Below are 16,415 nucleotides of genomic sequence, written 5' to 3' on the forward strand. Positions count from 1 at the left end.
CTACTTTACCAATATCTCTTCCACATGTTTCTCTTAATCTCTTTTGGCTGTCACAATTTAAGTCTTCATTACCTGATACCTAAAGTATTATAAAATATTCTTTACTAGATTTTCTTCTTCAGAATCGCCTCTGCTCCAATCCTTCAAGTACACATTCACTATAGCAAAGAGCAAACTCTGCTCATTTATTCACATTTATCTTTCCATCTGTAACACCCTCCTGTTGAAATGTTAGCTATCCTTCAGGCACTCTTTAATAAAACATTGCCTAATCTCTGGAGTGCACCCCAACTTCTGCAATGAAGGGAATTACCCAAGCAGTTTATTTACTACCCTATATTAATTTAAAAAGTATTGATTGAACATATGCTATATTCCACAGCCTAAACTAAAGATATGTGAGAGAGTAGTAGGCTAAAGGCAGGAAAGCTTGATGTCTTCAGTACCAGGCTGAGAGACTTAAGGCTTTACTCTGGTCAAAGAGAGTCTCCAGATACTTTTGTGGAAGAAAGTTACAGCATGTAAAATGCACTAAGAGTATTCACCTGATAATATAGTCTCAGAGCAATATGTCATAATGGGTTTGGGTTCCCCCAAAACTGAGATTGAGCCACGTCTAACTATCTATGTGGCTTAATCTTTAGGTTTCTCATCAGAAAAATTACAATGATAAATATTCTAATGGCATAATTGGGCTGATTTGAAAACTAAATGATATAATACAATTAAATACTTAGCACGGGTCCTGGAAAAGAATAAGGGATCAAAGTACTCATATTTTATTGAATAAAAATGTCATTAATTGTAAGGTGCAGCATTATTTATGTGTGACCAAAAAAGTAAAACATCTAGGTAAATTATTATAAACCATCATTATAAGATGCATTCTGATTTCAATTATAACATTTTAAATAGAAAATGATTTTTATTATATTTATGTAAATAAAGATAGTGTAACAGCCAATTCTACTTGAAAGAAAGAAGGCACTTTATGTGAACAATAACAAAAATATTTCATCTTAGAATTAATAACAATTATTATTGATATAATATCTGGAAGAGGATTGTACTGAAATTAGAATGGTGATCAAGGAGACTATTTTAAAAGTCTGTGCACATAAAAAAACAGTAAAGGAATCCAGTTATCTGGAAACTCTTTGTATTAATCTTGTAAATTTTCTGTAATCATGAAATTAAGTTCAAATTAAAAATAAATGTAAGAGTTATCAAACACCTAGTTTTACTGTAGTGTACTAATATTGTCAAGGCTAATCATTCACAGCTAATAGGAAAGATGATAGAAATATTAATAGAAATGTTTAGTGTGGTGATCAATGGCCTCCAGCTCATCTATATACCTCACTAGTCAATACATGAAAAATCGGGCAAATACATGAAAGATCAAATGACTAAAAATGTATGACAGAAGAGGAGATATTGGCAACTTAAAGAGTAGCATGGAAAAAAAAGAAAAGAGAATGTATTTATACCCTAAGAGAAAGTTCTTAAAAGAAACAAATATATATTAATAACTTACTTCACTGGAATCATTTAGACAATCCTTTATCGGCTGTGGAAGGCCCGGACTGAAGGCGATGAGATCGGTCTTGGTTGGCCCCTCCCCAGAGCACACCCTCTGCCGCCTCTGCTGCGAGTAGGACCAGCTCCCCACCGCGCTGGAACACACCAGCGTGGGCTTCCCCAGCCCGCACACGCCCTCGGTGGGCGGCGCCGAGCACCTCAGCGCCGTGTACAGCAGCAGCGTGAGCACCAACAGGCTGGACACCGCACAGATGGCGATGATTAGGTACACGTTCACATCCACCAGCACCAACTTTGGGTCCGTGGTCTCCGTTGACATCCGCGACGAGGTCTTCGGGGCCTGACCCCTATCCACCAGTGAGAACAGCACGGTGGCCGTGGCCGCCAGCGCCGGCTCGCCATGGTCCTTTACAAGCACCAGTAGGCGCTGGCGCGGAGCGTCTGCCTCGTCCAGGGCACGCGTCGTGCTGATTTCGCCTGTGTACAGCCCCACGCGGAACGGGCTGCTTGCACCAACAGCCGCCAGCTGCAGCTCATAAGACAACCACGCGTTGTAGCCAGAGTCCGCGTCCACCGCGCGCACCTTCGCCACCAGGCGGCCCGCGACCACCGACCTCGCCACTACCAGCTCACTCACCCCACCTCCCCCGACACCCGCCCCAGGAGGCAGCAGCGCTGGCGCATTGTCGTTCTCGTCCAGCACAAACACCTGCAGCGTCACGTTGCTGCCCAGAGGTGGCACGCCCGCGTCATGCGCGCTCACCTGGAACTGCAGCAGCTCCAGCTCCTCGTGGTCCAGAGGCTGCAGTGCGTACACTTTGCCGCTCTCCGCGTGCACAGACACGTAGCTCGACAGCGCACGCTCGCCCACCCGCCGCTCCACCAGCGAGTAGGACACCAGCGCGTTCTCCTGTGCGTCCAAGTCCCGCGCAGACACAGTGAAGATGTGGTAGCCCGGTGGGTTGTTCTCCTTGACGAACACCGTGTATTCGGGCTGCGCGAACGTCGGAGCATTGTCGTTCACGTCGGCCACCTCCACGGACACGCTGGCTGTGGCCGACAGCGAAGGCGAGCCCCCGTCCTGCGCGGTCACTACTACGGCGTAGTCAGACACGCTTTCACGGTCCAGGGCTCTGTCCAGCACCAGCGAATAGTAATTCTTGAAGGTGGACACCAGGTTAAAGGGAACGTGGGGTATTAGTGAGCAGGTCACCTGCCCATTGGTGCCAGAGTCAGGGTCAGACACGCTGATCAAGGCAATGACGGCACCCACTTGAGCATCTTCTCGAACCATTAGTGACAGCGAAGTAACCATTACCTTGGGTGTATTGTCATTCAGGTCTAGAACTTCCACCAGAACCGTGCAGTGACCTGCCATGGACGGAATCCCTTTATCAATGGCATTAACATGAATTTCATATTCATTATTCTCTTCAAAATCTAGTTCCCCTAAAATTCTAATTTCACCTGTTTCTGGATTTATTGAAAACATACATTTTTCACTCACTGGCAAAATCATTCTGATTCCATAAGAAATTTCTCTATTCAGTCCTTCGTCTAGATCAGAAGCATTTAGTTGAATCACTCTTGTGTCATTGGGGACATTTTCAAACAGCACAGCTTTATACCTAGGTTTATCAAACACGGGAGCATTATCATTCACATCTAGGATGGTTATTTGAATATGAGCAGAGCTTGTTAGCTCCGGTTTACCGCCATCCAAGGCGGTCAGCAATAAATTAAGTTCTGGCGTTTCCTCCCTATCCAAGGACTTCCGAAGAACCAGTTCAGGCAATATACTTTTATCATTTTTCGTTATTATTTTAAGAGTAAAATACTCATTTAGACTCAACCTGTAAGTCAGAAGAGAGTTTACCCCGATATCCGCATCAGAAGCGCCCTCTAGGGGAAAATGAGAGTCCAGAGGTGCAGATTCAGAAATAAGCACCTTTTGTTCTCCGGTAAACACCGGCGGGTTGTCGTTAATGTCCTTCACTTCCACCTCCACATGGAAAACCTGCAATGGCCTCTCTACGATCACCTCCAGGTGGATGCTGCACTCCGCGCTCCGCCCGCACAGCTCCTCGCGGTCGATCCGAGAATTCACAAACAAAATGCCATTCTGCAGGTTTACCTCCAGAAGGTCCCCGTGGCCTTTGGACGCCACCCGGAACAGACGCGGAACCAGCACCGCCAGCTCCAGCCCCAGGTCCTGCGCGATGCGGCCCACGAAGGTGCCGTGTTTGGCCTCTTCGGGGACCGAGTAGTGGACCTGGGCGCTCCCCACCTTCCAGGCCAGGAGGAGCAGAAGCGACAGCCACAGACACCGGGCTCCTGGGCCTCCTCGCCATGTAAACACCATTGCAGATAAGGAGGTCTCTGAGGTAAGAATGTACGTTTTAAGGGAACGCTCGTCAGGAACATTTATGAGCAGTCTCCCTTTATTGTAAGTATATTTAGTTAATTTTACCCATAATTCTGGTTGATGTGAAGTCGATCCTGTTCTGTGAATGGTTGAAATCTGGGCTCGGAGACAAATTTTCCGTTTTCACCTTTTGAGCGTACAGCGACATCATGTGACTGATCGTGTATGTACAAGAAAAATCCTGTGGTTGTTTTCTGGTTTAGCAACTTCCTGGGTCACTTTAAATTTTTCTACTTTTGGATATTTTCATGAATCATCTGTAAATGTCTATTTTTAAATATATATTTACAACAACACACCTATACTTCTATCATTCTGCAGTTTTAAAAAAATATTTTGCTTCAAAGTTTATCATAAAATAATGATTGATATAGGTGTGTCAGAAGCTACTGTTTAGATATCATGGAGAATAAAATAAAGAATATAATCACTCCTGCCACTATATTGCTTATAATTCACACTTGTAATGATTTTTATTGTACAGAAGCACTTCCGTGTAGGACTTTGGGAGAAAGTAAAGAATTCTCTCATTAAGTAAAGGAAAAGAAACTTAATATTTCATTCATTCATACAAATTATTTTATTCACAGTCTGTTAATATTAGAATTCATCATAAATATGGAAGATGTTATTGTTTTTGAATTGTTGATACTCAAATGTAATGACCTTTTATACAATTGCTCTCATTTCCATAACATGTTAAGATGAGGCCTGGGTACAGATTCTGAAAAGTTTTACTCTAGCAGGTGTAAAGGCTTTCACATAAAATGTTAGGTCAATGTCTCCAAATTATACATTATAAAGTAGAAGTGAAAATATCATGAAATGTTTTGGAGCCTAAGCTCATTGACTAACATCAAAAGAATATGAACTTTATAATAACCCATTGGTTTTCCTCTAAATTTTCCCCTTCAGGGCACTTCATTACTCAGAATATGCCTCTCTTCAAAAATTTAAGTGACTATGCCCTGACTAGTGTGGCTCAGTTGGTTGGGTGTCGTCTGGCAAAGTGAAAGGTCACTGGTTCAATTCCTGGTCAGGGCACATGCCTGGATTGTGGGTTTGGTCCCTGGTCGGACACAGCATTTTTAAGAGGCAACCAATCCATATTGCTCTCTCTTTCTTCTCCCTCCTTTCCCCCTCTCCAAAAATAAGTAAATAAAATCTTTTTACAAAGATTAGGTGACTATGATGAGAGTAAAAATCAAAATATTTTCCATAATTTTATTTATTAATTCAAGACCAGCTTTATGAAAAAGTAAAACTGATAAGATACCACAGCTAGTTGTGAACAAGTAAATATCAATTTTATAAACTCACTAAAATTCAACTCAAAAAATTTTTAACCAATAATTTGATACCATTCCTTCCATGTATAATAATAATAAAGGGAACTGAGATATGAATTCTTTACAGAACCAGAAAATAATAACCAAGAATGCTTCTAAGAGTATAAGATAACAAGTCAACTATAAAACTGGCTCTTAATTAATCAAAAACACTGATTAATTTTGAGTCTGATGCTATCAAACTATTAAATTATCTAATATCACCCCCAAGCTTCTTCTATTTCTATCTTCCATTTTCAAAGATAGTCAATGTACCATAAATGCTAAAGAACTTTACTGAAAAAAAATGGTGTGTTCAAAATCAGTTTGTTTTACATATTACCCTAAAAACTCAGATAATTATGAATTAAAGTTCTAGCTTCTGGTTTCTCAGACTCCACACATGTGCTAAGTGCTGCTCCACTGTCATGTAAGGAAACTAGCTTGTAGTTATGAATTCTTAAAGAGGTATTTTTCCCACTCTTCTGAATAGATAAATAAAATGTGGAATATATACAATATATACAATAGAACATTATTCACCCTTTAAAAGGAAGGAAATTCTATGCATGCTACATGGATAATCCTTGAGGATACTATGCTAAGTAAAATAAACCAGTCACAAAAAATACTTTATGATATCTGTTTTTTATAATATTCCACTTATATTAGCTTCCTAGACTAGTCAAATTCATAGGAACAAAAAATAGAACGGCTGTTTCTAGGGGCTGAGGAAGGGGGAAGTGTGGAGTTATTGTTTAATGAGTATGCAGTAAAAAAAAAGTGATGTATTATGTAGTTCTCACACATTGTTAGACATAACTAAATCATTAAACAGATAGAAATACCAAAATTTAGCCTACTAACTAAACAACTGAACTAGAAAATAGGTTGAAATAATAATCTTAGAACTAAGAATATAATCCTAAAATATATAGAATAAGTGTAAAATCACTAAGTTTGTAAAAATTAGTTTACATAGTTTGAAATGATCAAAAATGTGCATTGATTACTTATTTACTGTACATATAATGATTTGCAGGATTTTAAACTACTTAAATTTTAAATATCTTTGTTTATTAAATTTAAATGACCTTGAGTCATTCCAAGAACTTCATTTAGAGATAGGTAATATTGTATGCCTTACCTAACATGCTCAGAGAAGGAAAACTCTGACTCCAAAAAACCTCCGCTGCCTTGCGGCATACCTCTTCAGGGGAAAGGCTAAGGGAGTAAACCCCGACAGAAAATCCGGAGCCGGAGTCCCTAAGGCGGTTTGACATTGTAGTAAACACCGGCAACTCCTGCGGCGCACCTGAAGCCAAGCTGTATTGACTCTGTCTTTCCCTTGGATCCTTCAGCTGCGAAGAGAGGGGGGGTCTGCTGCATGGGCGAGCGCAGACCCTCCATATCACCCTGCCCAGGCTCTGTAGCTTCAGCGTCATCTCAAGATGTCGATTCAACACGGGAGGAGACAGATACCATGTCACTCCTGAGTCGGACTGCACAGCCATTCTCGGCGGTGCAGATAGACTCTGAAGAAGCTACACCATCGTCTCTCGAGACGGACGGCTGCCGCCGCCGACGACGACGACCTAACATGCACATTTATTATATTTTCAGTTTCATAAATGACATAATGGTTTAACACTTTTGAGACTGAAATATTTTATATTTTAATATGGTTGCCTACTTTGAAATAAAGAATGTTTTTAGCCAATTAATATTGAGATACAAAGGTTCATGATAAGAGGTCCAAAAATGAGCTTCAGCATGGCATTCTTCAATATTATGCCAAATGGTACACTGTGTAATTTTAAGGGGAGAATAGCCACATATGATTTTTGTTGGATTCCCAATGAAGTCAGTAATGAACCATCCTACATACAGTTAAGAATCACTGAATTAGAAAAATGACCAAGAGGTAAATGGTTTTTGATAGAATCTTCAGATGTGATTATACTGAATGGAAAGATAATTTCACAAATATTAGAAATAAATCATTGAAAGATGAGACCTTTAAAAGGTGAAATTTCCTGCTGGTGTGGCTCAGTGTATTGAGTGAAGTCTGAGAACTGGCAGATCGCTGGTTTGATTCCCTGTCAGAGCACATGCCTGGATTGCAGGCCAGGTACCCAGTTGCAGGCATGTGAGAGACAACCTATGGATGTATTTATGTACATCGATATTTCTCTCCCTCTTTCTCCCTCCCTTCCTCTCTCTAAAAATAAATAAATAAAATCTTTAAAAGGTGAAACAGATGAAACAATCATTGCCAATAGGCATCAGATTATTAGTTAACTCATTCCTTTCAAGAAAAAAAAAACCTAAAATAAGAAAAATGCCACCTAGCATTTTTGACAGATATCATAAGCTTATACACATGCCTTTAGCAAGTTTGAATGACTTGATTGAATAATATAAGTAACTTTATTAGCCTAGTTTACTTTGGAAGCATAAACCTGGGAGTTCTAATTGAGTATGTAGTAGATAAATCTCTACTCATTTCATGGAACAAAATAAAAAATAAATGAAACTTTTAATTATATTATTTCCATGAAAGCAGCATACTAGAATGCAAGACTGCCTTTTTACTGCAAATAATATTAAAACAAGTTTTATCTTATCAGGAGAGGCAAAACTAGAGATTATCTGATGGACAATAAATGTATAATGGATGTATAATACCACAGAAAAAGAGGTAAATTTTTTCAATTCTAATAGAGTGTTGTATCTTTTATACAAGCCTGTAGTGAGAAAAGTCAAGTGACTTAATAATATGAAAATATCAAGGCAAAACGCTGTTTAAAGACAAGGAGAATGAGAATGGCGGTTACCTACATTATTTAGGACTGGAGATAAAACAAAGTGACCTGAGTAGATTGGTGATAAATAAAAATATTTCTAAGAAAGTGATAACAGGAAAGTCAATCTTGCATTTTCTAACAAAATATTAGGACAAAGAAGACATTTACTGGCTAAAAAATCAGGTTCTTCATATGACCAAAATTGTATCATATATTTCACTAACATTCTTCTTCAAAGAATACTCAAAATAAACAGTAGTCATTAAAATTTTTTATGATATAAACTGATCGTATTAAAATTTAACTTAGATTTCAACATAGAGGGAATCTATAAAACTCACCTGCCCAAGATAATTTGATCCAGTTTCCTGCCTTTCCTCTCCACCTCTATCCAAACCCGGAGGAAGACTGGGGCTGAAGGCCATGAGATCCGTCTTGGGCGGCCCCTCCTCAGAGCACACCCTCTGCCGCCTCTGCTGCGAGTAGGACCAGCTCCCCACCGCACTGGCGCACACCAGCGTGGGCTTCCCTGGCCCGCATGCATCCTCTGTGTGCGGCGTCGAGCACCGCAGAGCCGTGTACAGCAGCAGCGTGAGCACCAACAGGCTGGACACCGCACAGATGGCGACGATCAGATATACGTTCACATCCACTAGCGCCAGCTTTGGGTCCGTGGCCGTCGCCGACATCCGCGATGAGGTCTTCGGGGCCTGACCACTGTCCACCAGCGACAGCAGCACGGTGGCTGTGGCCGCCAGCGCCGGCTCGCCGTGGTCCTTTACCACCACCAGCAGGCGCTGGAGCTGAGCGTCCGCCTCGTCCAGGACACGCCTCGTGCTGATCTCGCCTGTGTACAGTCCCACTCGGAACGGGCAGCGCTCACCACCTGACGCCAGCTGCAGCTCATAAGACAACCACGCGTTGTAGCCAGAGTCCGCATCCACCGCGCGCACCTTCGCCACCACGTGGCCCGCGCCCACTGACTGTGCCACCAGCACCCTCATGATGCTGTCCCCGCCACCCATCCCAGGTGGCAGCAGGGCGGGTGCATTGTCGTTCTCGTCCAGCACAAACACCTGCAGCGTCACGTTGCTGCCCAGAGGCGGCACGCCCGAGTCGCGCGCGCTCACCTGGAACTGCAGCAGCTCCAGCTCCTCGTGGTCCAGAGGCTGCAGTGCGTACACCTTGCCGCTCTCCGCGTGCACAGACACGTAGCTCGACAGCGCACGCTCGCCCACCCGCCGCTCCACCAGCGAGTAGGACACCAGCGCGTTCTCCTGTGCGTCCAAGTCCCGCGCGGACACTGTGAAGATGTGGCAGCCGAGTAGGTTGTTCTCCTTGACAAACACCGTGTACTCTGGCTGAGCGAACGTCGGCGCATTGTCGTTCACGTCGGCCACCTCCACGGACAAGCTAGTGGTAGCTGACAGCGAAGGTGAGCCCAGGTCCCGTGCCGTCACCACCAGCTCATAGTTCGCCACGCTCTCGCGGTCCAGTGCGCTGTCCAGCACCAGTGAATAATAGTTCTTGAACATGGACATGATTTTGAAGGGAACGTTGGGCGTTAAATAACATAACACTTGTCCGTTGGCACCGGAGTCGCGGTCGGATACACTAATCAACGCAATGACAGTGCTAGGCTGAGTATCTTCTGGTACTGGGAGAGACAGGGAAGTCACGGTGACTTCAGGGGCATTATCATTGGCATCTAAGATTTCTACCCAGACTGTACAGTGACCTGCCATCGGAGGATTTCCCTTATCTTTGGCCTGTACTTCAATTTCATAAAGCTTGTTTTTTTCATAATCTAAAGTTCCATTGATCCTCACCTCTCCATTATTATCTATTGTAAATAAGGATTTTCCATTGGGCTTAACCAACAACATGGAATATGTTACCTCCCCATTAATTCCTTCATCTTGATCTGTAGCGTTCAACTTGATCACAAACGTTTCTTTAGCTGCATTTTCCATTAATCTCACCTTGTATTCTGATTGTTCAAATTCTGGATCATTGTCATTTATATCCAAGACGCAGACGTAAAGCTGAACGGTGCCGGTTAACTCCGGTTTCCCCCCATCTACAGCCGTCAGTAGCAAACTGATTTCCGGAGTTTTTTCCCTATCTAGAGACGTCTTTAATACAAGTGACAGTCTATTAGTCTGCTTACTATTTGTTGGTAATTCTAAAGAGAAATACTCATTTTGACTTAGGCTGTAAGTCAATAAAGCATTCATTCCTATATCCGCATCAGAAGCGCCCTCTAGAGGAAACCGCGAGTCAGGTTGCTTAGATTCAGAAATCATCAGCTTCTGTTCTCTCAGCGAGAACACTGGTGGATTGTCATTAATGTCCTTCACCTCTACCTCCACGTGGAAAACCTTCAGTGGCCTCTCTACGATCACCTCCAGGTGGATGCTGCACTCCACGCTCCTCCCGCACAGCTCCTCGCGGTCGATCCGAGAATTCACAAACAAAATGCCATTCTGCAGGTTTACCTCCAGAAGGTCCCCGTGGCCATTGGACGCCACCCGGAACAGGCGCGGCACCAGCTCCGCCAGCTCCAGCCCCAGGTCCTGCGCGATGCGGCCCACGAAGGTGCCGTGTTTGGCTTCCTCAGGGACCGAGTAGTGGACCTGGCCGCCCCCAGCCTCCCAGAGCGCGAAGAACAGAAGCGACAGCAGCAGCCGCTGAGTGCCCAATCCCCTTTTTTGAAACTCAAACATCGCATAGGACATTGACTTGTAAAACAAGATTATTTATACTTACAGTACCAGAGACTCCGGTTTCGGATTTAAAATCTCGTTGAATTTTTGAGAAGCTTTAAAGGATACGTTAACAGTGGTGACTGGCGTGATGGAGTCTTTGCATACTCGAGTTCCTGGATATTCAGACCAATCCTTGAAGCAACTATTTCCACCAAGTAAAGAGCGACACCTTGTGCCTGAAATTGTGAGTACCGTACACTAACTACATCCAATACCACAGACTTGTACTTCCAGAGGAAAAAAATAAATTTCCTCTTTCATGCTATTTAAACCCAAAAGTGTTGTTTCCAAAGTGTTCATCTCTTTAATAGTCAGATTAAATCATATTAAAATTGAGGGTATGTGAGAAATGCCATTTTAGTCTAGACTAACATCAAATTTAAATTTTTGTTCCTATGGTTGAGTTAGAGTTATAAAATTATTATGTTACTTATATACATATATACAGAGAAATCAATTCTAAGAGTAACTTAATGAAAAACTATGGTTAAACGCTTCCTAAAGATACTGTTCCTCATATAAACATTTGAATTGTTTTACTTCTAGTCTCCCTTGTTAGTTTGGCTGCTAGGAAACTCAAAGACAAAATTCAAGTTTTTATAACAACTATTTAGTCTTTAAGTTCTGCATATTGTGTTCCCACCTATGTGCACTTGCCTTCTACTCATATTTTTTTTAGTTCTGAATCTTTATTGTTTACATTTAATTGTGATTTTATTGTAAACACCTTTATATCCATTGAAAAACAATAAGAAAAACAAAAATATATCTTCAAATTTGGTAGTTTAAAACATGGAATTCACAAAGGAAAAAGGGAATCATTTACTGATGTAGATCAAACTTATATTTCACATAAATTTTATATTCTCATATAAATTACATTGCAAACAGTATAATATGAGGTATCAGAATGAAAATCATGTAATAATGTCTGTCAGTGACATGACAGGAGCCATCTTTCAACTATAGAATGAATTTCATTTAATGAAATAAAAATCACCATGAAAATATCTATACTATATTGGTATTTCCAAGTCACCTACATTGGTTTTTGTATATCTACTGAAACTATGTTGATGAAAATAGCTGACCTGTTTCTTGTTGAAAGAATTTGGAGTTTATCCAAAACCCAGGAAATGATTTCTAATTATATTTCCTTTATGTGCCCAATAGTGCACTAAAAAAATAAATAATCAAACAATCTAACCAAATGGCAAATCACTTCAGTGTCTGTGGAAAGTCAATTTCATAAAATAACAAGTAGAAAATAGAAATTGTTGATGTGAGTTTTTATTGCCTGAAGTTGTAATTTGGTTACATGTCCTTTGTGTTTTCACATAGCTTTGGGACTTAAGGGTAGGTGAAGAGGATACAATGGAAGAGGAAGAGTAGAAAGTGATTCAGAATATATCACTCTAGCTTGAGTGTTTTGTTGCACAGTCTTTTTTTTAAATTAATTTATTTGTTTGCTTGTTTATTTATTTATTCATTTTTAGAGAGGGGAGAAAGGAGAAAGAGAGGGAGAGAAACATCATTGTGTGGTTGCCTCTCATTCGCGCCCCCAACTGAGGACCTGACGTGCAACCTAGTCATGTGCCCTGACTGGGAGTCGAACCAGTGACACTTGGTTCGCAGGCTTGTTGTACAGTCTTGATGGCTTATCTCCAATCTAAAAATATTGCAATGACATGAAAAATTACTAGCACTAATGATTTCTCAGCATTTCTATTAAGTTCACCCTCTCTACTATAACATGGTTCTCCTCCCTTGTGTAAATCATCATATATAATTTATTTCTCCACACAATATAATGAAAGAATCTTTAATTTGTAAACTGAAGCCAAGAAAGAATGACAACAAAAACTTCCACATTATTTGATTCACACCCTTACAATTATAAATAAAAATTCTCTGTGATCTTTTTAAAGAAAATGCACATGAATATAGCTTTGTGACAAAAAAAAGTGTTTCCATCAAATGTATCTAAAGTATTCAATGTTAAATGCTGAAATGCAATCAACAACACCACTGTCAAGTACTAATGCCAAGGGGAAGTGTCAAGTAGAAGTTCCATGATTGTTGTGTTTAAGTTATTTAAAGCAATGTCATTTTGAAGACGAAGTGACTTGGTGAACACAGGAAGCAATATCACACTTCCCCACACATGGGAAGATGCTCTTAAACTCAAAGCACAAAGAAGCATAAACTTTCCTACCCTAAAATATTTCCATAAAGCCTCATGGAAGGTACCATAAATGGAAGAAAAATAAGTATGATTAATGCTCAAAAAAATCTTCCAAATACAATAGAGGAGCTCAATAAATTAATCTGGAGGAGAACAGCAGTGGGTTCCACAGACAATTTAAAAAACTGAGCTTACATCAGGAAATAAAGAAAAATATCTGTCTAAACCAACTGAAGACTATGAAGAAAATGAGCTTGAAATTGCAGGGAGATAAAGACAAAAATAAGTAAAATCATCCTTAAAATCAAGGAGAACTCCACCCACTACCTCAAAGAAGCATGCCTTTGATTATAAAGAAACAAAATGGTTTATAAAATGAGGCCACCACCAGCTCATGCCCATTAGTAATAAGTAAGTAAACTTATGTACAATAGAAAGATAAGAATTTAAATGTTTGAACTTAAATTAACTAAATTATAAAGTTATGCACTATTAAAATAACTTTGAATGTGTAAACATAATGAGTGAGGGACTCCACTTAGAAAAAGAAATGAATAGGAATAACGATCTTCCTGCAGAATTGAGGAGTAAAATATTTAAGCCTTGCCCACACCCTCCATTTCTGATCAGTGATGTTGCCTCCTTCCTGACTTCAACTTATGCATTTACAGGAAGCTTTAGTCATCTATTACATTACTGCTATTACTACTATCATTATTTCTACCAACTAATATCCCTGATATGTTCATAAAGACAGTTGTGAAAAGTAATTTTAAAATGACTGGACTTCCAGTGTGCTTTAAAATAAGCCATTGGAAAAGAAATGCTAAAAGAAATAAATGAAGCAATAAACTTTACATTAATATGTTTGTTAACTTCTATGTCATTGACATTAATAGGCATGAAATACATCCCAGAATTACTGTACTTACATTCTCGCAAATCTGTTGTTCTCCACTATCTCCAGAACTCGAACCAGGAGGAACACTAGGGCTGAAGGCCATGAGGTTGGTCTTTGTCGGGCCCTCCCCAGAGCACACCCTCTGCTGCCTTTGCTGCGAGTAGGACCAGCTCCCCACCGGGCTAGCGCACACCAGCGTGGGCTTCCCTGGCCCGCACACGCCCTCTGTGGGCAGCGCCGAGCACCTCAGAGCCGTGTACAGCAGCAGCGTGAGCACCAGCAGGCTGGACACCGCGCAGATACCGATGATCAGGTACACGTTCACGTTCACCAGCGCCACTTCTGAGCCTGCGGCACTCAAAGACGCTCGCGAAGAGGACTTAGGCTCCTGGCCGCTGTCCACCAGCGACAGCAGCACAGTGGCCGTGGCCACCAGCGCTGGCTCACCGTGGTCCTTCACTAGCACCAACAGGCGCTGGAGCGGAGCGTCCGCCTCGTCCAGGGCACGCATCGTGCTGATCTCGCCCGTGTACAGCCCCACGCGGAACGAGCTTCGAGTACCACCAGACGCCAGCTGCAGCTCGTAAGACAGCCATGCGTTATAACCAGAGTCCGCGTCCACCGCGCGCACCTTTGCCACCACGTGGCCCGAACCCACAGACCGAGACACCAGCTCACTGACGGAGCCGCCCCCGCCGCCTGCCCCAGGGGGCAACACCGTGGGCGCGTTGTCATTCTCGTCCAACACAAACAGATGAAGCGTCACGTTGCTGCCCAGAGGCGGCACTCCCGCGTCATGCGCGCTCACCTGGAACTGCAGCAGCTCCAGCTCCTCGTGGTCCAGAGGCTGCAGCGCATACACCTTGCCGCTCTCCACGTGCACAGACACGTAGCTCGACAGCGCACGCTCGCCCACCCGCCGCTCCACCAGCGAGTAGGACACCAGCGCGTTCTCCTGTGCGTCCAAGTCCCGCGCGGACACCGTAAAGATGTGGCAGCCCGGCGGGTTGTTCTCCTTGATGAACACCGTGTACTCGGGCTGCTCGAACGTCGGCGCGTTGTCGTTCACGTCGGCCACTTCCACGGACACGCTGGCTGTGGCTGATAACGAAGGCGAACCCCTGTCCCGTGCGGTCACTACAACAGCATACTCCGACACACTCTCGTGATCAAGGGCGCTGTCCAGTACCAGCGAATAGTAATTCTTGAAGGTGGACACCAGCTTGAAGGGCATATGGGGTGATAGTGAGCAGGTAACTTGCCCATTGTCACCAGAGTCACGGTCAGTTACACTGATTAGGACGATGACGGTCCCCAGTGAAGCATCCTCAGGAACAGAAAGTGACAGAGAAGTCACTAGCAACTCTGGAGCATTATCATTGATGTCCAAGACTTCCATCAAAATTGTGCAGTGACCAAACATTGGGGGACTTCCTTTATCAATTGCTTCTATTTGAAGCTTCCATAACTTAGTTTCTTCGAAATCTATTTTTCCATTTACTTTTATTTCTCCACTGGCTGAGTCTATGCGAAAAGATGCTTCTGTATCCAGGGAGACATCATTTGCAAAGGAATAAAGAATATGGCTATTTGAACCCTCGTCCAAATCTGAGGCATTAATCCTAATAACCAGTGTACCATTCCTCGCATTTTCCAGTAATTTTACATGATAAACTGCCTTGTCAAACATTGGGGCATTGTCATTTACATCCAGCACTGTGATCTGTAACTCTACAGTACCTGTCAGCTCAGGTTTGCCTCCATCTGTTGCTTTAAGCACCAAGAGAAGCTCCGAAGCTACTTCCCTGTCTAAAGGTTTTTTTAGTACCAGTTGAAGTAGTTTTACCTGGTCGTCGTTGGTTGGTACTTCCAGAGAGAAATACTCATTGGCGCTCAGTCTGTACGTTAGCAGAGCATTGACCCCGACATCTGCATCAGAAGCTCCCTCTAGTGAAAAATGAGAGTCAAGAGCCCTACTTTCGGAAATAAAGAGATATTTGGGTGTCGCTGGGAACACAGGCGGGTTGTCGTTAATGTCCTTCACTTCTACCACCACAAAGAAAACCTGCAGCGGTCTCTCCACGATCACCTCCAGGTGGATGCTGCACTCCACGCTCCTCCCGCACAGCTCCTCACGGTCGATACGAGCATTCACAAACAAAATGCCATTCTGCAGATTTATCTCCAGAAGATCCCCGTGGCCTTTGGTTGCCACCCGGAACAGGCGCGGCACCAGCTCCATCAGTTCCAGCCCCAGGTCCTGAGCAATGCGGCCCACGAAGGTGCCTTGTTTGACCTCCTCCGGGACCGAGTAGTGGATCTGGCCGCTCCCGCTCTCCAGAAAAGTGAGGAGCAGAAGCGAGAACAGCAGAAATGGTGCTCCCTGGTCACCTGATCCTGAAGCTAACATCGCGCCGGTTGATTCTGGTTAGCAAATTAGCATTTCAGGAGCAGAAACG

At 42.8% G+C, this 16,415-nt stretch overlaps 3 protein-coding genes across 4 annotated transcripts in view; all 3 read right to left on the reverse strand.

Annotated features, from left to right (window-relative positions):
• Window positions 1–3,904, reverse strand: part of LOC150000651 (protocadherin alpha-C2) — a 122,788-nt gene extending 118,884 nt beyond the window's left edge. For both annotated transcript variants that reach the window (XM_090288159.1, XM_090288158.1), the window contains exon 1: window positions 1,538–3,904. In XM_090288159.1, coding sequence (XP_090144285.1) covers window positions 1,538–3,904 — 2,367 coding nt within the window. The remainder of the gene's footprint in view (window positions 1–1,537) is intronic.
• Window positions 3,905–8,407: 4,503 nt separating this feature from the next.
• Window positions 8,408–10,828, reverse strand: LOC150000655 (protocadherin alpha-11-like). Its single transcript, XM_090290243.1, has one exon. The coding sequence runs from the start codon at window positions 10,826–10,828 to the stop codon at window positions 8,408–8,410; it is 2,421 nt and encodes an 806-aa protein (XP_090146369.1).
• Window positions 10,829–10,896: 68 nt separating this feature from the next.
• Window positions 10,897–16,415, reverse strand: LOC150000656 (protocadherin alpha-10-like). Its single transcript, XM_090290244.1, has 2 exons — window positions 13,988–16,415; window positions 10,897–11,046 (listed from the first exon to the last, which is right to left on the reverse strand). The coding sequence occupies exons 1-2, from the start codon at window positions 16,364–16,366 to the stop codon at window positions 10,897–10,899; spliced, it is 2,529 nt and encodes an 842-aa protein (XP_090146370.1). The 5' UTR covers window positions 16,367–16,415.

This window comes from Furipterus horrens, unplaced genomic scaffold (genome assembly GCF_987537825.1).
Source record: "Furipterus horrens unplaced genomic scaffold, mFurHor1.1.pri manual_scaffold_10, whole genome shotgun sequence".
Classification (NCBI taxonomy): domain Eukaryota; kingdom Metazoa; phylum Chordata; class Mammalia; order Chiroptera; family Furipteridae; genus Furipterus; species Furipterus horrens.